This window comes from Aythya marila (assembly GCF_965140915.1).
Source record: "Aythya marila genome assembly, chromosome: 21".
Lineage (NCBI taxonomy): Eukaryota > Metazoa > Chordata > Aves > Anseriformes > Anatidae > Aythya > Aythya marila.
The window spans coordinates 4699575-4719811 of record NC_139062.1 but is presented as its reverse complement, the minus strand read 5'-3'; the positions used below and the strand labels follow the sequence as shown (position 1 = coordinate 4719811).

The 20237-nt window shown below is 60.6% G+C and overlaps 1 protein-coding gene across 2 annotated transcripts in view; it reads left to right on the top strand.

Annotated features, from left to right (window-relative positions):
- CASZ1 (castor zinc finger 1) overlaps window positions 1-20237 on the top strand; it is a 168699-nt gene that overhangs the window by 63392 nt on the left and 85070 nt on the right. Inside the window, exon 3 of one of the 2 annotated variants that reach the window (XM_082777116.1) lies at window positions 14443-14502. Coding sequence is in view for 1 of the 2 variants with exons in the window: in XM_082777115.1 (XP_082633241.1) it covers window positions 14525-14528 (4 nt within the window). In the remaining variant the exon portion in view is untranslated. Of the gene's footprint in view, window positions 1-14442; window positions 14529-20237 lie in introns of both variants that reach the window. The other variant, XM_082777115.1, reaches the window with a different exon arrangement.

Sequence of the window (20237 nt, the reverse complement as noted above, 5' to 3'; positions counted from 1 at the left end):
GTTTTCTTTGTGAATTTTGTGAGCGGGGTGCTGCAGGAGTACCCAGGGGACAGCACGGCCATCAGGGTGCGTGGCTGCAGCGGTGCCAAATGTCCTGCACTGCGCCCGGACAGGACACCGGCACGGGGAGGTTTTTCCCTCGCAGTTCCCACCAGAGGCAGGGGACCCCCAGCCCGCACCGTGCCAAGCCCACCAAGGCCAAACGTCCTCCTGGGGGGCTCAGGAGGCCGGGGGGAAGGCAGCAGGAGGGCGGCGGGGGCTGCAGCGGGGCCGGGGAGCTGGGGAGGGAGGCGAGGTGTGGGGGGAGCCGCGGCTCCGAGCGGGGCTCCTGTGGTGTGCGGACAGGAGCTCCGGATCGTCTCCCCTCAGCGCCTGCTGTCCTTTAGCAGTCGGCCGGCACCATCAATCACACCCAGACACCATCAGGAAATGATTCCCAATCAATTATAATTGCTCTTCACCTACTTCCTGTATAAATCACCGATGTTTTACTGCAGATGCCAATGAAACAGGGGAGCGAGAGTCTCTTCCCTCAACTTTCTGCGTGCGCCGGGCCCACCCACCGCGTTCCTCGGGATGGCCCTGCCAGGCTGCGGAACAGCAGGTGATTGGGATGTGAAAGCACTGGCAGGTTTTATTGCTCCTCCGAGCGAGGACGGAGGGGAGGAGGCGGCGGCTGCGAGCTCTCCGCGTCCCCGGGATCCGTCGGCAGGTGGGGAGAGGGGCCGCGAGGCAGCGCTCCCTGCACAGCCCCTGATCCTGCTGGAGCAGGTCCCAAGGGAGCTAATTTCCCAAGGGGATCCCTGCTGGAATTGGCCATGCCGGTGTCCTCACTTTTTTTGTTGGTTCTTTTCCTCCTGCCTCTCTTTAATGGCTCCTTGTCCTTCGCCTCCCCCACGCTTGTTTGCCGTTCAGGGAGAGGCGCCGCGGCGCCCGGAGCTGGGTTTGAACCCGGGCACGAGCCCTGGGTCGGGCAGCAGAGACCAAACTCCGCTCAAATTCAGGGTATCAAAACCTCACGAGCTCTTCTGAATGGGATGGGCCATCTTTGGGGAGGTTCAAGGCTGAAATACCCCCTGGGGTATCTCAAAACACCCAAATTCAGCGCCGAAAAACTGCACTTGGATGGAGAGGGGCAGGGAGCCAAGGAAGGAGAGCTGCTGGGGCAGCACGGATGGAGAGGAGGGGAGCGAGGGGGGCTCAGACTGGGGGCAAGGACGTGGACGTGGGTGTGCGTGGACGTGGGCACGGAGGGCTGGGGGAGCCCAGCCGGGATCGAGCTCGCCGGGGCGGGTGCGGGCGAGCGACGGCAGCGACTTGCAGGCAGCTGATGATTTTATGGAGTCCTCAGAAGTCCAAAGTTATGTGTGTTTGTTAAGCGCCGTAACGCCGAGTTTATTTAATGTGGTTTTAACTGCCGCACGCTTTTATAAATCAAAATAATTAAAAATAATAAATTTGAAGGTTAAACAACAGCCTGCGCCGTGGCAAAGAGGAGAGAGCGTGGCTGCGGGCTGGGGCTGCGGGGAGGGAGTCGGGGGCTCCGCCGGCTGCCTGCAGTGGGGCCGCGGCGGGTTGCAGCCCGGAGCAGTGAGGAAAGGCAAGGCCAAAGTCCAGGCTGCGGCACGGCTCCGGCTTTTCACACCCCGTCCTGGCCAGCACGAGGAAAAGCCCTTCCGAGGGGCAGTGCAGATCTCCCATCTTCCTTTCTCTGGTTAAAAACACCTCCAGACTCCCGGCTTTGCCGGCCTCCTGATAGGATTTTCCGGCCGTCGATGCTCTTCTTGTTGCAGGGCATTTCTATCGATGCCACGTCTCAGCCTGCGTTATTTATGTGCAGCTCTCGAGGCTGTCCCGGGGTTTGGGGCAGCTGGACCCGACCCGGCCTCGCGCCCCGACACCGGGCACCGAGAGGGACCCCCGTGGCGTGGGCACCGTGCTGGGGACCCGGGGGCTGGCAGCAGCCCCCCCTGCTCATTCCAGCTCACAAAGGGCACCCGGAGGCGCCTGGGCCGGGGCCGTGGAAGGTGCTGGAGAGCGTGTGTGTCTCTTTAAATGCTCTTTGTGTCAGCGTGATAAGGAATTTGATGGCTTTATCAGAAATACCAAAGCTTTATTTAGCAGGGTGAGGCGAGCGCCACTCGGCTCCACACAATCTGCTGATAAATTGGAGGAAAAAAAAAAAAAAAAAAAAAAAAAGAGGGAGCGGGGGGAGGAAAGTCTAAACTTTCCCTGATTGCACGTGGGAATGGCCCGGCTCCGGGCACCTTCCCTGCAGCCAGGCGGCGAGGCTGGGGTTGTGCGGGTGTCCTTGCTCAAGACCAGAGCTCTTGTGGGGGATGCAGGCAGCTCGTTTTCCCTCTTCCCATTTCCCATCCCATCTTCTGGTGTCCCTGCTGTCACCCAGCCATCTCCTGCATCCTCCCTTTGGCCAACAGCTGGCACACCACACGTGCCTTGGGATGTTGAGGCCCTCGGATTCCTTCCCCATCCCTCCATCCAAGGCAAGGCTGAGCAAGGAGCCTGGGGTGGATGGCCCCATCCTGGTGGCACTGTGTAATGCTCGTGCTGCTTTGCTTCCCGAAGGGCCAAGCCTTCACCTGGAGGTTAAATCCCAGCACTGGGGCTCCATCCCCGTGGGCTCCAGCCCCAGCTCTTCCAGCAGCTCCCTTGTGGACGTCTGCTGCCTTCTCCTTGCCCCTGTCAAGGGCTCCAGAGCAGCAGCCGGGCTCACAGTGGAGCAAGGAGCAGCGTGCGGGGACTGCCCATGGCCACGGATCCACCGAGGTGAGGGATGTGCACGGCCGTGCCGAACCAAGGCTGCCCCGTCCTGCAGCACGCGGAGAGGAGGCAGAGCCAGGCCCAGCGTTTCTCCTGCTCCGTGGTTATCATCAGCACATGACATCCATTATAGATCGTTACCGTGTCTCGTTGTTCATCGCGTGCCTGCGAGCAGGCCACACACATTGGGACAATTCGGGGCCCTTCCTGATCTCGTGCCTCCACACCTTTTCTTTCCATCCTTCTGTTCATTCTTACTCCTCCTCTTTCCTTTCTCTCTTTCTTTTGATTCCTCCTCTCCCCTCGGCTTGCACGCACGCACACACACAGGCGCACACACACAGGGCCCGTTCACAGTTGGATCATCTGTTCTTGGCTCTCGCCCACATCTCTTTTTGATGTGGTTTCTGGAGGGTTTGGACCAAGTCCCCCATTTCTCTCTCTGTCATCAGGAAGCCTGCTGCAGCCTCTGATTCCAGCCGGATCTCGTTAACTCTCTCTTAGGAAACCTTGCCACCTACCAGAGCAAGCCCGAGCTGTAAGCCTGGCTGGAGAGGGGGGAGAGGGCTGGAGCTGCCCCAGGTTACAGCCCCGTGTGAAGCACTTTCAGGTGCAAAGCACTTTCAGCCGTGCTCCCAGCCCAGGGCATCTTTTGGCTTGCTCCAAGCCCTGTTTGGTGTATTTCTGGCCCTGTAGCCCACTTGTCTGAGCAGCACAGAGGGCGCCGCGGTCCCCGGGCAGCGCAGTGTGGGTCCCGCAGGCACTTTGTTCTCCTTGGAAGGCAGCACGGAGATGCCGTGGTTGTGCCTGCGTGAGGGTGAGCGGGCGCATTTCGAAGAGGCTTAGCAGCAATTAGGTTTTAAATGACCCCTCTTCTCCGGGAGGTTTTTCAGATCCCAAATCACTTTTGGGAAGAGAGGCTTTGCTGAGTGCTCCGTGTCTGATCTCCGCGGCGGCTGCAGCGCAGCTGGCTGCGCTCAGCAGTGCGTTGGAGTCCCCTGGGGGCTGCTGCTAATAGTTGTGCTTTCAGCACGGAGCCAGTGGATGGGACAGGGGACAGAGGCAGGGACGCAGCCCTCCCCGCTCAGCACCCTTCCTGCCGCTCGGCTCCGCTCCGGTCCCGTTAAGGTGGTGCCAAAGCTTTGGCCAGCCTCAGTCCAGAGCAAACATTTTCAGGCAGGTCAGTTCCAGGGCCGGGGATGGGGTTTGGAAGGAAAGACCCGGGAGAGGGTTTGCTGTGATGAAACGGGGAGGGAGGCGAGAGTTAGATTGCTTTGGGCATGGGTAATGGGGCATGGAGACCTCGCTGACTCAGCCGGCGCTGCGAACTGTCCCGGTCACTCGAGCAGCGGCCGCTTGGCCTCGTGTCTGAAACCAGCCCATCATCTCGGGTGGCTCCCCAGCAGGCTGGTGGCCCTGCCACAAAGCATCTGCCAGGGCAGCGCTGAGCAGCCCGTGCTGGCCGGGAGCTGGGACCCGAGGGGCTCAGACCCCCGGCTGCCCACACAGCTCAGCATCGAGCCAGGGAGGGTGCTCCTCGGGGCTGCCCAGAGCCACTCCAGGCACGCAGCCCCTGGGCAAACTTTGCATTCGCTGCTGCCTGGGATCCTGGACCAAATGTGCTCCTTCCTAAAGGAAAATGGGAACAGAAAGGGGAGCAGAATGGGGAGCAGAATGGGGAACAGCCTCGGGCTCCCCGGCCGTGGGGCTGGGGTGCTGGGACGGCAGAGCTCCTCCCCGAAGCCGGCTAATAGAAATCAGTCCTGATTAGGATTAGTCCAGCCAGCACTGAGCTGGCAGGCTGATAATCTAATAAAAATTCCCAGGATTGGTTTACTCCGGGGAGGATTTGCGCTGGACGCGGGAGGAGCAGGATTAGCCCAGCTGTGCGCGGGGAGGGAGGGCGGGCGCGGGTGGGCAGGGAGGCTGCCGAGAGGGTGGGGGCAGGCAGACAGACAGCAGGAGTAAGTGGAAGTGACAGGGTCAGAGCAGGCCTTTGTCCTGCAGCCTGATTAGAGAGTCTGCCCCCAGTTTCTTACACTTTGGGATGTTGTCGAACAAACCGGAGCTTAAATCTGTCAGAGCGCGGCAGAGATTGGAGTTGACGTCCCGGGAACATATTCCTTGCTGTGCAGAAATCCAGGCCCTGCTGGGAAAAGGGAAAACGCCCGGCCCAGGCCCCTCGGAGCTGCAGGAGGAGATGCTGCTCCTGCGGGCAGTGTTGGGCAGCCCGACCCGTGCAGACGCCGAGGAGCACACGTTGCAGCCTTGCCCTGATTTTGGCAGCTCCGCACCCCCCCTGGAGTCCCCCGGGGAGCTGCTGGGGGGCCTGGTGCAGTGCAGGGCACGGGGAGCACCCGTCAAAGTCAGGGTAGCTCTGAAACGTGCGTGCCCGGTTCTGTGATTCTGAAGCAAAAACAGGGAGGGGAGAGAAGAAGAAGGAGTCAGAAGTTTTCAGCCAGAGGCTGCACGAGACAATAGGTGGATTTTTCCCAGCTGTGTTCTAGGGCACGGTCTAAAGGTGTCCTGGCAGCCTGCTCTGGCGTCCTCGGCTGTGGTGCTCAGTGCAGGGAGGAGAGGAAAGAGCTCCACAGTCTGCTCGACTCATCCTTTAGCTCTCTCTGACTCCCTTCTCCTCCCCTTCGGTTCATCCAGGCTGCCTCTTCTGTTCCTTGCCTGGGAAGTCCATCGTGAAATGCCAGCCTCTTTGAACTCATCCCATCCCCGTGGGGATGCAGCGGTCGGAGGAGGACCTTGTTCCTCGGGGGGAGTCCTGCCTGGAGCAGGGGAACCAGGACAGGCACCCCCGGTGTTGAGGGGCACGGGGCAGGGGCTGCACAGGATGCAGCCCCCCCGAGCCTGAACTCCGCAGGGAAATTAGGGAAATGCCCTCACGGCTCTGGAGGTTGCAGGTTGTGCCAGTTGGGTTTTTTTTTCCCTTTAACAGCCGCAGCTGCCGTGGCTGGGTTGGAGCCTTTCCATCTGAGGGCCTCTGTCCGTGGGCCAGCATCCGAAAAGCTGCAGAGTCTGGTAGCTGCTCGGGTGGTGCCCTCCAGCCATCGGCCCTCACCCCCAAAAAGCAAGCAAGAAAAAGCCTCCGAGATGAGCCCGAGCTAACTAAATAACGAGAGCAGTGTCCTCTCCAGGCTCGGGTAGCTGCATATATGATTGTCAACTTGATGAAATCCCCCCGGATGTAATGAGCTGATTTTCTGCTGTTAATATTGCATCTGCTGATGAAGGATTCGTTAGGATAATGGAACGAAGCTAAAATATAAATGACTCGCTGTCAAGAAGCAGCTTTTGCTTGTGTTCTCCTGACAGTTCCCCGGCCATGGCGAGGGAGTTGTGTGTGCTCCGCACACGTCTGCGAGGTGTGCGCGGTGCTTCGGCCCTGCGTGTGCGGGGACACACGTGTCACAGCGGGCTCCCTGCGAGCCCACAGCCCGGGGAGCCTGGTGCCAGCGTGCCCAGACCCACCGGGGGCCAGGTCTGTGCCCCTGGGGAGCTGCCGACAGCGAGCAGAGGCCAGGGAGGGTCCTTGCTGTGCTGGTCTGGGGCTGCCCCGTGGGCTTGGGGCTGCACTTCACTCCTGCTCCTTCTTTTTGTAGCTGCCCCGTTCCTTTCTCCCGTGTGTTTGTTTGCAGAGCGGCGGTGTTTTCTTTCCAAACAAGAGAAAGCAGCACTAAGCGCGCTAGGAAGCGAAAGCGCTCCCCGCTCGTAAAGCTTTTCGAAATGCAGAGTATTATTTTCCTTGACAAATGCAAAAAAGGTTTTGAGAAAGGCGCTCGTCTCGCCGCGGAGCCGTAATCTCACACCTGTGCCTGCAACCTCCGGGTCGCTCAGAGCGGGGGGCTCGCTGCTCCGTGCCCCAAATGCCACGGGACCCCCTCCCTCGCCAGGGCTGCGGGTGCTGGACCCTCGCCGTGGGATGTGGGGAACCCAGGAAAATGTTTCCGAGCATCTTCGGCACCTCGGACTTTCCATACACTTCCTAAAAGCATTAAGCGAAGCGTAGCGTTGCCAGCCCTTCATTTTACCCTACGCCTAAGGACATTCGGTGTTTTCCCTCCAAGTCTGTGTTTCTGGACACAGGAGGCCGAATGAGAATCTCAGCTTTCATTATTTGTTTGTGTTTTTTTTTTTTTTTTTTTTTTTTTAATCGCATTTCTAGCTCTTCTGATTACCAAGGAGGAAAAAAAAAAAAAAAAAAGAATGAAAACACGAACTGTAATGGCTCAAAAATGAAATTAAAAAAGGCCCTGCTTTCCATTATTATTTTTCAAATCACATTTTTAGCCAATAACGCCGGGGATCGGAGCGGTGATTTTTTTTTTTTTTAATAGCTGGAGCTGACACTGGGGGCTGCGATGCTTCTCCCGAGGTGTGAGGCCGCGACGCCCCGGCCTCGTGCACACCCCGGGAGCGCGCTCGGGCCCCGCCTGGCCCCGCTCCCACTTTTGGGGAGTTCCTCTGGCTGCTCAGGGGCTGCTGGCGAGGAGCGGCGTGCTTTAATTGAATCGTTCTTTACAAAAGACCATGCATATAAATGAGGGGGGAGGGAGGGGAGGCACGGGAATACCGCGGTAGAAATTTTGCGTCGGAATATGTTGGGTGGAAAGCAGCGAAATCAAGGGTGTCCGTGGGGGGGTGTAGGCATCCGCCCTGCTCCTGGAAACACTTCTTCTCTTCTTTCTCTCATCCCAAACCCGATGTGGAGGAACGTTTCCAACTCAAGTCTGGCTTAAAAAGTCTGGCCGTGCCTCTGGCCGGAGGGGCTGGGTGCAATTATGGCCTGCCCCGGCCCCCAGGAACCCATAAAGAAGCCTCCTTGCATCAGGATTTCCTCTGGCGAGCCAGAAAAGGCAAAGTGGGGACACGCAGCAGGGGATGGGAGGTACCCCCGGTGGGAAGGTGGGGCAGGAGAGGCGGGGAGCCCTTCGTGCCCAGCACAAGCTGTAAAGCCCTGGGCACGTGGGGGAAGCTGGTGACCAGCAGCAGTTCCTCTGCTGCTTCTCAGCTGTATCGCAGCCAGTCCTGGCAACCCCAAGTCACGAGCTGGGCTCCAGAAACGTGAGCTCATCCCAGAAGTTTGGAGACGGAGCAGGGAATGCCCAAGGCTGCGGCGTTCCCGGCCTCGCTCTCCGAACCCTTCGCTGCTTCTGGGCTTCTCTCTGCCTTGGCGAGGGGGCGGAGGCGGGCAGGGAGCTGTGACCAGCGGCCCTCCTGGCATCCCCGAGGCTTTTTGTGCTAGGGGCAGGGAGCCAGACCCCGAGCCAGCCTAGAGCAGCCCTGCTCCCTGCCTCACACCCACTCGGGCTCTGCTCCCAGCCTCGGGAAGCTCTTTTGAGGAATTTGATTGCAAATTCGGGCGCTGCTGGGCTGTGACAGCGCGGTGCTGCCAGAGGGACCTGGCCTCGGGCAGGCTTCACCTGCAGTGAGCATCCTGGGGGAGATCACAGCCCCCCCACGGCATTTTTCCCCATTTTTCCCCATTTTCACCCCCATCCAGGTCCCCAAGAGCCCCACCAGCCCCCACACCCCTTCCCACAGGCCAGGTCTCCCGGGCCAGCGCCTGGCGCGTATCGGCGTGTTTCTGTGTGTCAGGCTGATTTTTTTCTTTCCTGGGGTCCCCTGCTTCATCATTATCTTAATCACTGTTGTGTTAAGTTTCATGCTTCCTTTGACCTTTATTTTCGGCCTGGTTATGCTGTTTATCTGCCTCTGACACTTGTCCCCTGGTGCTATTGCCAGGGAAACCCAGCGCAGAGGCCTTTCCCTTTTCCCCCCACCCCCTTGTCCCTTTCTGTTCAAATTTTTTTTTTCTTTCCTCCTTTTTCTTTTCTTTTTTTTTTTTTTTTTTGTCTTTTAACATGGTTTTCCTAAAAAGTTTTTTAATCAATCAAATTCGAGGCAGAAAATAGGCTTGGTCACGCCTGGTCCTTGGGTCGTGTGACACTCACTCAGGGTCCTGACAGCTCCTCAAAAGGGGCGCAGGGGCCGGGGGGGCCGGCAGCGCGTTTCCCCAGGAAAGGCCCCGTTTCCATGGCGCTGCCCCCACCTCCCCACCGCCCCCCGGCCCCGAGCCCTCGGCCCCGCACCCGGGGCGCTGGGAAGCGCTCGTGCCCTTGGGGGGGCCGGCGGGGGCCTGGGCCTGGCTGACAGCTGCCGGGGTTCTTCTCCGCCACCGCAGCTCGCGGGGAGCCAGCGGGAGCGACGGGCCGTGCCCCAGGGCCCCCGCCGGACCCGCATAATCAGGGGCTTTGCACAAATGCCCCATTTTTCATCCCCGGCTCCGGCGGTTTGCGCCGAGAGGGACGGGAGAACCCGGGCGCCGCGTGCGCCTCGCCAGCCCGCGGTCGCTTCTCCCTCTCGTCCCCCTGCTTCCTTCGCTCCCGTCCCGCCCCGGGACACCCCGTCCCCTTCTGCCGCCTCCAGCCGGGCATCAAAACCCTTCCTTTACCCCTCCTTGCTCCAAAAACTCTCTTCTTGTCCCCAAAACTCTCTTCTCCCACTCCCTCCTGGCCGCCGTTTCCCCTCCAAACCCTCCAGCCCCCCCCTTGCCCTCTCCAGTCCTCCATTTACGCACGGTTTTTCTCTCTCTCTCTCTCTGTCTCTTTTTTTGTAATTAATGATTAGTTTTAATCGGTTTGCTTAGGCAGCCTGACAGCAAATTAGCAGGAGCCGGCCCAAGGCTGCCGAGTGCCAGGTTTGGGGACTGCGGGCAGGTGGGGGGCAGGAGGTGAGGTGGGCTCCACACATCGCACCTGGGGCTGGCGGTGCCGGGAGCACGGCGGTGACATTTGGGGCTGCCGTGTCCTGTCCCTCTGGATCCAGAGGTGGCCAAAGGCAACAAGAGCAACAAGCTGCGGGGTTTCCTCCGGGATGGGGTTGGCTTTGGGATAGGGTTTCCTCCAGGATGGGGTTCCTCCAGGATGGGGTTCCTCCAGCATGGGGCTCCTCCAGCATGGTCTCCGTGCCTTTCCACCGCCCCGTGCACCCGTTCTCCTCTTCTTTTTTGCATCGTCTCCGTTGGGATGTGTTGGGCTCTGCTCAACAGGTGTGGGAAGAGGGCAGCGGGGGGCAGCGATGGGTTCCCCCATGCCTGGGGAGCCACCAAGCAGGCGGCTTTACCCTGTGCTAAAGGCAGGTAACGGGGAGGGGTGGGAAGGCAAAGGGGGGGCTTTGCTCTTTTCTTCCTTCGCCGTGATTTCCCTTCGCTTTGCTTTTCTTTTCTTTGCCTTTTTTATAGCTCCCATTTTTCTTCTTTATGAGAGGCGAACGGCAGGGTTCTCCCAGGGCTGGGAAGAGCGCTCGGTCCCAGGCTGCTCCCAGCCAGATGGAGGGGAAGGAAGGGAAGGGAAGGGAAGGGAAAGGGGGGCAGCGGGCCCGTAACCCTGGGGGAGAGCTGTGGTGAACGAGGGCTGGGATGGAGCCCGGGGTGGTTGGCGAGTTTGGGAGCAGCGGGCAGACCCTCACCTATTTGGGATGCCCACTGCCCTCATCTTCAGCCCAAAACTTTGCTGGCAGCCCCGACTGGATGGATGCAGGGGCCACCATGGGGACGTTCCTGTGCTCTGCTGTGCCCCCGAGGGAGGCCGTGAGCTCCTCCCAGCATCCGTGCCCAGCCAGGGCCCACGCTGGCACAGCCCCGCTTGGTGCTCAGCTGCAAGCGTAAGGCCAGGAGTTGTGTTGGGACAGCCCAGCCCCTTCCCCAAACACCCCCGTGTGTGAAGCTCACCCCGGTGGAGGTGCTGGTGGTGCCCGCAGGGACTGGTGCTCGTGGCCCCCCTGCCTTGGGGGCCGGTCCCAGGGCTCGCTCCTGCCCTGGCCGTGTCGGGCCGTGCTGCTCTGCACACCCGTGCCCGGGTGTCGCTCCCCAGCCCTGGTTTGGCCCTCCAGAGGCCCTCACGTGGCTTTGGCAAGGCTTTGGGCCTCAGCTGAGCTTTGGGCTTCTCCAGAGCAAGGCGAGGGATGTGTCTGCCTCCGCCGGGAGAGGGACAGAGGGTGCAGAGCACCTGCTAGGAGAGGCTTGGGGTCTCCCGGCTCATTTTACTCCTGTGTGATCTTGGCTTATCTCCACAGCTGCCGTCCCTGCAGCGGCAGGAGATGCGTTTTGAAATGCTGCAAAGCCTCCATGTGCAGAGTGCTTGGCAAGTCGGCTTTCCTGTCCCTTCCCACCCCTTGACCCTGTCCCTCAGGGAGCAGCTTTAGGACCTTCCACTCCCCGCTAGCTGCCCGCACTTGGCTGCACTCCTGTGAGCCAGAAGGGCTCGAGGAGCTGGCGTGAGCCAACATAGACCAGGACAGATGCAGCAGGGCCTGGCGATGAGCCCAGCTCCGTGCCATCCCTCTGTCACCCAGGTGTTGGGTGGTGCCGAGGGGCGAGCCCTGCTCGCTCTCTGCCAGGTGAGGCTCGGGCCGGGCTTTGCCACAGCTCCTGCTAACGGGGCGGCACTCGGCGGAGCTCGAGGCCTGAGGAGCTCATCCTGCACGGCGTTTGCTGAGCTTAGTGCCAGCATGAGCCTGATGAGGACAGTTTTTATACTTGGTAGTGCCACTGGTGCCACTGGTTCAGAGGGAAACTGAGTCAGGGCGCACTCAGAGCACCGGCATCACCCCGCCCGGCGCGCTGGCACATCCCTTGGTGCCAAATCTGAGCGAGGGCAGCAGAAAGCAGCTCTGCCCCCTGCCCTGCCCCACTCCCAGCTCGGCCTTCAGCCTTCCTCTCCTCTTCCTCCCCAGCGCCCGCGGCCGAGCCGGCTCCTTTAAGGCGGGCGCGCGGGGGAATTGCACGGTGCCAGCCTGCGCTGCGAGCGCCGCTCCTGCTTCCCCCCCGGAAAGTTTCCTGCCCAATTGTTATGTGCGATCCGATCTGAAAGTTGCTCTCTAAGCTTCTTGTCACATTTTGACTTAATGAAGTGCAACTGGAGTGGGAATTGGGGTTCATCACGCCAGTCTCACTGCGCTCCCTTGTTGTCAGAAAACAGGGGCGGTTGGGGACCGTAATGCAACGCTGCAAGTCGTTATCATTCCGGTCAGTCTGTTTAACACAAAATTAAACAAAGAACTAATTAGTGCCTCATGAATTAATAAATGCGCAGTTGCCGGGTAGGAAGGGGAGGAAAGAAAAAAGGTTGTTGAAGGAAAGATACTGAAAAAGTCGAATTAGGATGTTGTGTCAAGGGGAAAAGAAGAGAAAAAAAAAAAAAAGAAAAAGGAGCCCACTTTGGCAAAGAGTTTGGATCCGTTGGTTTCCCTGGAATACGCTCCCTCCTCCTCCTGCTCCTCCTGCGTCCTGCTCGGCCGCTCCACGGCAGCTGCACTGAGGCGGGCACGGGGCTGAGCGAGGTCTGGATTTCTTCATGGTGCTCCCAAGGAGCTGGAGCTGGGCTCGGCGGCCAGTGGCCGGCTGTAAATATTTACCCCAAGAGCTCGGGGCCGAGGTGCGGGCTGGGAACCCTTCCCTGGGCACGGGGAGGCTGCGGGGACGGGGATGGCGAGCGGCTCCTTTCCATCCCAGCACCGGGAAGCCCATTTTTTTTTGGCGGAGAGGGCAGTGGGGACGTGTGGGGTTTGTCCCCTTCCAGCTCAGGAGGGAGCCGCGGGGTCTCCGTGGCTCGGGGGCAGCCGGAGCAGGTGTCGGGGAGGAGGCGAGGAGGCAGGGGCAGCGGTGGCAGCGCGCTGCTGGATGTCCTGCAGAATTCGAGATTGTCCCCGGGGCAGCGTGTAATCGGGGATTAGCGATGCCCCGCGGCGCTCCCCCAGCCCTGCACCTCACCAACGCGGGGAGGAGAGCGCGGGGCAGCCGGGGCCTTGCACCCACACCGTGTGCGTGCCCACCCGTGGGTGCCGCGCCGTGCCGTGCCGTGCTGCGAGCAAGAGGGCTCTGCTCTGGCGCATTGTCAGGCTGGGAAGCAGGCAGAGCTGGGGGAGGGAAGAGTCCATCCTTAAGAGGACATGTCAAGTACAATTAGCGTTATCTGTCTAAATATGTACTGGGAACACAGAATACAAGAGGAGGCCTGGCTGGCTTTAATGGAGACATATGCAAGGTCATATTGCCTCATACAATCCCCCAATCTGATTTGGGGATTACACATTCTAAGTAAATTGGCGTTATTCCTCTTGCATCATTGATAAGCTGCGGCCGAAAGAAGGGGAGTAAAAAAAAAAAAAAAAAAGGGGAAAAAAAAAAAAAAAACAACAATTAAAAACTCCAACCCAAGAATTGACCGTGCACAGGGGTGAGGGAGCACAGCCAGGGAGGAGCTGGGGAAAGGGGGGACAAAAGGGAGAGAGCAAAAAGGAGCACGACGGGATGGAAAGAGCAAGCAGGAGAGAACAAAAGGAAGAGAAAGGTGGCAAGGACGGAGGGTGCCCGGCCAGGAGAAGGATCCCGAGCCGGGGAGCTGCGAGTCCTGCCCTCAGCCTGCCCAGCCCTGGTTGTGCATCTTCAAAACCTCGGGGGCTGCCTCTGCTCCACGGCCATGCGCCCGCCGGGGCCGTGCCAGCAGCTCCTGCCCGCCCTGGGTCCCGGCCAGCACCCCGCAGCTATCTTGGGCGCAGCGCGCTGGCACCGGGCAGCAAGGTCCCTCGGGACAGGGGCAGGCAGCGGGGCAGCACAGAGCTCCCCCAGCCACCTCCCCGTCACTTCCACCCTCTGCGGGTGTCCCCGGGGGGCTGAGCGGGTCACACACCGCGCCAGAGCCAGGGCTCCTGGGTGCACGGCTCCTTGTGCCTGACCTCGGGCTGGTTTTTCATTTCGCTGCCACGTCGCGGGCACTTGTGACAGCTGTTTGGGCAGCCTGGCACTGCAGAGACAGCGGGGCAGGGCCGGGAGCCCTCAGCACGCAGCGTGAAGCCCCCCCTGCTCCCTGCCACCTTCCCTGGGAGAGGGAAGTCCCTGGCTGGCTGCTGTGGCACCGTCCTCCCCCGGGGCGAGCTCTCCTCCCACCCTGCTGTGCAGGATAACCCCCTCCGGAAGTCTCACAGCACGGCTTTTATGCTCTGTCACATTTTTGGAACATATGGTTTTAAATAATTCAATTTACTTTTCATGTGTTTTGCTGCGACTTTTTTTTTTTTTTTTTTTTTTTTTTTCCCCTGTCCCTTTTTCTCTTCCCTCCTCGCTCTCCGCCTTCTCGGGGAAGGAAGGAGGAGGGGATGGGGGAGCTCAGAGCATCGGGACCCTGCCCTGCACCCCCTCGCCTTGTGCCCCCCAAATTACAGGAGGGAGGCTGCCCACCGGGCTGGTGAACCTCTGGGGGTCAGCAGGGGAAGGGGGAGGGCTGCGAAGGGAATAATTTGGCACGGAGCAGAGGGCCCCCTTGGCTGCATGGGTGCTGAGCAGCACCAGGGCTGTCATGGTGCCTGGGGAGCAGGACCCCGGCTGCTACAAGCTGTTCCCTCTCTGCTAAATCGTGCCCAGCCCTCGCCAGGTGCCTCCTGTGCCATGAAACACCGGAGCACTGGGTGTCTCGTGGCGTGCACGGCGCTGCACGGTGCGGCCAGGAGCAGCAGGGCACTTGGTGATGTGCGGGTGCCCCATGCTGGCCCCGCTGGGGTGCTTGGGGCTTTTTTTGGGGTATGGCTATGGGTCGGGTGTGCCTTGGGTGCTAGCTGTGTGCATTAACCACCTCCTTTCTCTTCTCTCCCCAGGATGAAGTGAATTTAGAGCTAAAAACCAGGCAAGAAACCAGGCCTTGAAACCTCCGAAAGGTAGGAGAGACTTCAGACTGCAATGGGTATGTCACTACGCCCTCCTGGGTTCTCTTTTCCTCTGCGTGTCTCTCACACTCCATGCTCTGCTCCGCGGCCGTGTCTGCACTGGAGCTTCTGGGACTCGCCCTGCGTCACTTGGAAGGAGGGACGCAAAGAGAAGAAGGTCTAATGCAGACACGGCCCCTGTGTGTCCTAATCCCGTCCTTGTCTTTGCACGGCAGTTGTTCTGGGCACCCCATTTTGTCATTTTGGGTTTTCCTCCACATCCTCCCCGCTGCCTCTGTCTGGTGAGCAGCGTGCGGCTTCGTGTCCATCCGTGCGGGGTGGTGGGAGGAGGAGAGGGGCCGGGGAGGGGATGGATGTGGTCTGCCCGCTGTCAGGTTTTGCTGAGCTCGGTTCACACACACAGGTTCAGGCGGCGATGCGCGCGCTGCCCTGCTCATCTGGCAGGTTTTTATCCAGTCCCCCTGCGGCAGCTCCGTGCCTCCAGCAGAAGCCTGACTTCTCTGGGCTTCCCCTTACCTGCACCCCGTGTGACCTCAAAACCCAAGTTGGGGCTCTAGAGCTGGCTGCTGGCTTGGTGCTGGATAAGGCTTGGGCTGAAAGGGGATCTCCTCTCTTCCAACCCTCGTCTCCACGTGCTAGGTGGGTCCCTGTGCCACCTGCTGAGCAGTCCCCACCCCTCCCCACTGCCTTCACCCACCAAGGCTCTCCTCTCCCACAGCCCCACTCCTTCTCCAAGCACCAAGACAAGTCCAGGACGAGGCCAGGGGGGACGTGGCAGTGATTTGGGGACGCTGAGCATGCTCTGCCCTCGGGGACATCACCCTGGGGGCACCAGGAGCGCTCCCCGTGTCCGCACCCAGAGCATCCCCGTGGCCGCGGGGACCCCCGGTCCTGCACAGGGAGCTGTGGGGCTGGGACCGAGCGGGATCAGAGGGGCTGGGGCTGCCTGGGGGCCCCGAGCCGGGCCGGGCAGTGTCAGAGGTGACCGGTGGAAGGCCAGTGTTATGTAAATACCGCTGCTGTAACACGGGGGCCTGAATGGCCCCGCGCGTCCATCCATCATCGCTGGGGAACAGAAGCCTCCCTGGGAGCACGGGGGGCCGGCAGCGCGGGGCGCGCAGACACAGGCAGCATGTGCCCCGCTCATAAACTGTTTGTTTTCTTTTTGTCTCTGGCGTTTCGGGACGCCCCGCTGAGAGCAACGCTCGGTTTTGTCCTCGCAACCTCTCCCCCAGCCTCCCCCCCACCCCCCCAGCCCCGCCAGCCCTTCCTTTTCCTCCCTCCTTCTCCCCTAACCCGTAAAAAAAAAAAAAAAAGAGGGGGGAAAGAAAAAAAAAAAAAAAGAAAGTCCCCTGTTCACATTGCGGCTTCTTTCTCTGACTTCAAAGGCTCCCCATCATTGTTTGGGATCGGCAGGCAGTGGCCCTGAAAACGTGATCACAGCCGGGCACAGTGTAGGTCAGCGCCGAGCGCCATGCTCCGAGCGCTGAAAGGAGCAGGCAGATTCTTCCCTTTTCATGCTTCACAACCCTGGTTACAGCGCTCGGCCTCGCCCGCGTGCGCCTTGCTGCGTGGCTATTCTTGCTCTTTTCTCTTCCTTTTCCTCCCTCCCTCTCTTTCTCTCTCGGTCCCTTACTCCTCCGTCCATCCGCTGCCGTTCTGCCCTCTCCTGTGCCCGGCATCACTCACTTTGGGCACTTTCTTTCCTTCCTCCCATCACATTTCTTTCTCACACACTCTTTCTGGGCACAGCTCTGCTTCCTTCCCCTTTTTCCCTTTCTCTTCAGTGCTGTTTTTACGCGATTCCCTCTTTTCTTCCTCCCTTTCCCCTCTCCTGCGGATCAGGCTGCAGCCTGCCTTCCTCGCGCTCGCCCTCCCCGCTCAGCAGCAGCCTTCCTCTGACATTTGCCCGCGTTTCTCCCCCCGCGATATCTCACGCACTGTGCCCTGAATTGCTGAGGTTCCGTAATCTGCGGATTAGCCCCAGACAGCCCCATCCTCCCCGCAAGGTGCAAGCCGCCCGCTCTCATGCGCAACGGGCGAGCGGGGAGGGGAGCGCGGCGCCTGCGGACGGAGCCAGCCCCCGAGCTGCCTCCAGGGCTTTGCTCTCCACCTGCGAGGAGCTGGCAGGAGGCAGCATCGCACCCCAGCGCCTGCAGCCAGGCACCGACTTCAGGGGGAAAGCAGAGGAAACGTTTGAGCCTCGTAGGTCTCCGCGTGGAACACGACGCCGGCGGTGCTGCTGGAGGGCAGAGCGAGGCAGGGGCTCCGCGAAGCAGCTCCAGCGCTCCCAGCAGCCATCCCAGCTCGCTCCCACAGCGGATTTCCCACCTCGTTGCACCAACACCAGGGCCGGGTGGTGACTCCCTGCTTGCCAGCAGCACCTGGGGCCCCTTTCCAGCGGGCTGTGCCCCCCTGGCCCCCGCCGGGGTACGGCCGCCCCGGCGGCACCGCCGGCGGTGCTTGTGCCTCTGGTGATTTGTGAGGTTGTTTTAATGGCGAGGAGCCCACCAGGACTTGTCTCTTGCTAAATAGGCATATTAAGGGACATTGCGGCAGGGGTTATAGAGTAATAATTTGTCCTAATGAGCCGGTGTCACGTTCTCCTCGGCGGGGCCGCGCGCGAGCGGGAGCCGCGGTGGGAAGGGGCCGCGCTCGCTGACCTGTCCACACAGGTTAATGACGCTCGGTGCAGCCGGGGGCAGAGAGCAGGGGCTGGGGCCAGCCAGAGCCACGGCTGGGGCCAGCAGGGAAGGCTGGGGCTGTCCCCTGGGCTGTGCGCCCTGGGACGAGCAGGACGGGTGGCAGGGTGGCAGGACGGGCTGGGCATCGAGTGTTGGAGCAGCGCTGTGCACGCTGCAGAGGGCAGGAAGAAGCAGAATGGGGAATTCTTGTCCCTGAGGACCTCTGTACCCTGTCCTCGCAGGGCAGGACACGGCCGTGGCCACCCAGCACCTCTCCAGCTACAGCACAAGCCCCGTGCGCCCTCTTCTTCCTCCTCCCACCCGCCTTGCCTCGCTCCTCTCACCCCCCGCTTCTCTTTGCCTTTCTCTGTCTCCGTCTCTCTCCCTTTCATCTACTCGGAAGGCTTTACTCTACTTCCTTGTCACCCTAATTGATTGCATTAACCTTTCAGCGTATTGGATTTCCCCAGCACCGTGCAGAGAGCACTGTGCAATATGCTTATAATCTGGGCTGTAATGGACAGGGAGCAGTCAACGAGCCCCTGCTCCAGCGGCTTCTGCTGACAACTTCTCGGGGAGGGCAGAGGGAGCGCGCCCACGGGCACGGCCCCGCCATGGGGTGGCACTGCCAGCGTGCAGGGACCCAGCTTTTGGGGAGGTCCTGCTGGGGGAGCAGGAGGAGAGGGGCTGCTTTGCCCCCATTCCTGGGGTTTTGCCTTGTTTCCGAGCTCCCCTTCCTCCCCCTGCAGCCTCGTGCTGAATGAGCGGGGCTGCGCGCCCAGGCACTTGTTGCTGCTTGCAGGGTGAGAAGGCAATGTCCTGATGTCCTGGAACCTGGGGGCTTCCCCATCGTGTCTGCCGTCACTTTTCCCGTTAATTTTAGTGGATGTGGATTAGGGGAAGATGGACACTGCCCTGAGGGTTTAAAGATGGGCAGACAGGAGCGTTGTGCCCACACCAGGCAGCACCAGGGTGCAGGGATCAGGAGGCAGAAGCCCTGAGTTACATCTCGGGCTTGGCCTCGGGTAAATCCTTTCACTTCTGGCACCTCATTTCCCCCGGGATGGCAGAGCAGGGCCCTTTGCACCATGCAACGTGCTGCGGGAGAGCGGCTGCAGGGCGATGCCACCGAGTGTCACCACTCGCCCTGGCTGTGAGGCAGCCAACAAACCCGCAGGAATGAGCACCCGTGGGGGTTACGGGCTGGTGGGCAGCTGAAGGAGCTGCAGCATCTCCTGCAAGGTGGAGAGATTCCACCCTGGGGCTGCTCAGTGCTGGTGTTTGCAAACTTTGTAGGGTCCCGGGCGCACAGGGCAAGGGGTCGGGCTGTGTGGGGCAGGTGGGGTAAGATCCCACTTTCTTTCTGCTTTTCTGGGGAGAAAGGAGGAAAGGCAAGAGCCAAAGAGAGGAAAAAAACTTTATTCCAGGTGATCGTGCCGAAAAGTGGGAGGCTCCGTACAAGCCGGGAGGAGGTAGCCGAGGGGAGGGACTTTATTTTAGGTTAAACAGAGGAAGAATAGGAGCGGGGAGAAGAGGATGAGAAATGTAAAACGAGCGAGCAAGAAAAGAGCGAGCGAGAGCAGCACCTCCTAAATGGAAGAGTAAACAGGCACTCGGAGGCATTAACTTAATTGATTGTTCTGCAACAGGCTGAACGCTGTGTTATTCTGTCGCCGTGGCAACAACCCAAAAAAATTGTCAGCCTGTTTGGATGAAGTGAAGCGAAACATTCTCTAATTTGCGGTGATCCGGGTGTTTGTTTTCCTTCCGAAGAGGCGGGGGCTCTATTGATCTATTGTTTGCACAGAGCTTTTATTTCATGGCGATCCGGGCGCGCGGGAGGCTGGGGTGTGCTCGGGGCAGGTGAGGCTCCGCCGGGACCCCCGCTCGGCCTCGGGATGCAGCAGGAGCCCAGGGCTGCGAGCTGTCCCGGGGAGCCCGGCTGAGGAGCGTGGCTGCGATGAGCCCGTGCCAGCGTGGCTGCTTTGCTCTGTCCTTTCCCCTTCCCTTTGGGCCCTCTCACAGTGTGAGGGGAGGGCTGAGAGCAGTGCCGGCACCCCAAATGCCTTCCCGGCCCCTGCTGGCCCCGTTCTGTGCGCACAGCCTTGTCTGGGCCTGTGGGGATGTCTCCGTGCACACGTGCTGGAGAAGAGGGGCCACGCGTGAGCTTCATCCCCAGACCACGGCGGTGCTGAGATAGCCAAGTGCCTGTTTTGATCTCCGTCCTAGCAGAGAGGGAACCAAGAACCCAGGAACAGTGAGGGAACCCTGCCCATCAAACAGCCTTCGTCCCCTGGGCTGGGGGCAGCGGTGGCACAGAGGGCACGAGGCACCCCAGGCCGTGCAGGGGCTCGTGCTCTTCGCCTGGTGCGCCCGATGGCAGGGGGTGGGCGCTTGGCAGCGAGGGGAAGGCTGCCAGGAGGATGCCACGCAGCTCTGGGAGCCAGCCCACAGCAGAGCCAGCAGCAGGGTGGCTCGGGGCCAGGCAGGGAGGGAGGGAGGTTTCCTCGTGACAGAGGACAGGCCGCTCGCTGCCCTGCCTTCTGCAGGGTCCGGCACGTCACCAGGGCACGTCCCCACGCGGGCACACCCCCAGCACTGCCCAGCCGTGTCGCAGCGGCTGCACGGGGCTCCCCAGCTGCTCCCCGTGAATTCAGGGAGAAACAGCAGTGCCCAGTGCTGCAGGGCGCTGCTTTGTGGGGTGCGCAGGGCCAAAACCCGCTGTATGTGCCCTCCCTGCTCCGTTCTCCCTTGTTTCGGGGGATTTTTCTCCCCTCCATCCCATTTGTAGCTCTCCTGCTGCTGCCTTTTCCCAGTGTAGGTTGCCGGTGGGTGTCCTGCTCGGGGTCTGCCCCCTGTGCCCCTGCTGGGTGTGCCTGGGGGGCACCGTGGCAGGGGGCCCTGCCCACCCCCGGGAGAACGCCAAGCTGCCAGGGAGCACAGGGTGGTTGTCGGCGTCGGGAGAAGCTAAATAACCCTGTAACTGGTATGAAGGTGAATTCACGGTCTGGTGAGCACTGAAAATACGAGAGGGCTCGGAGA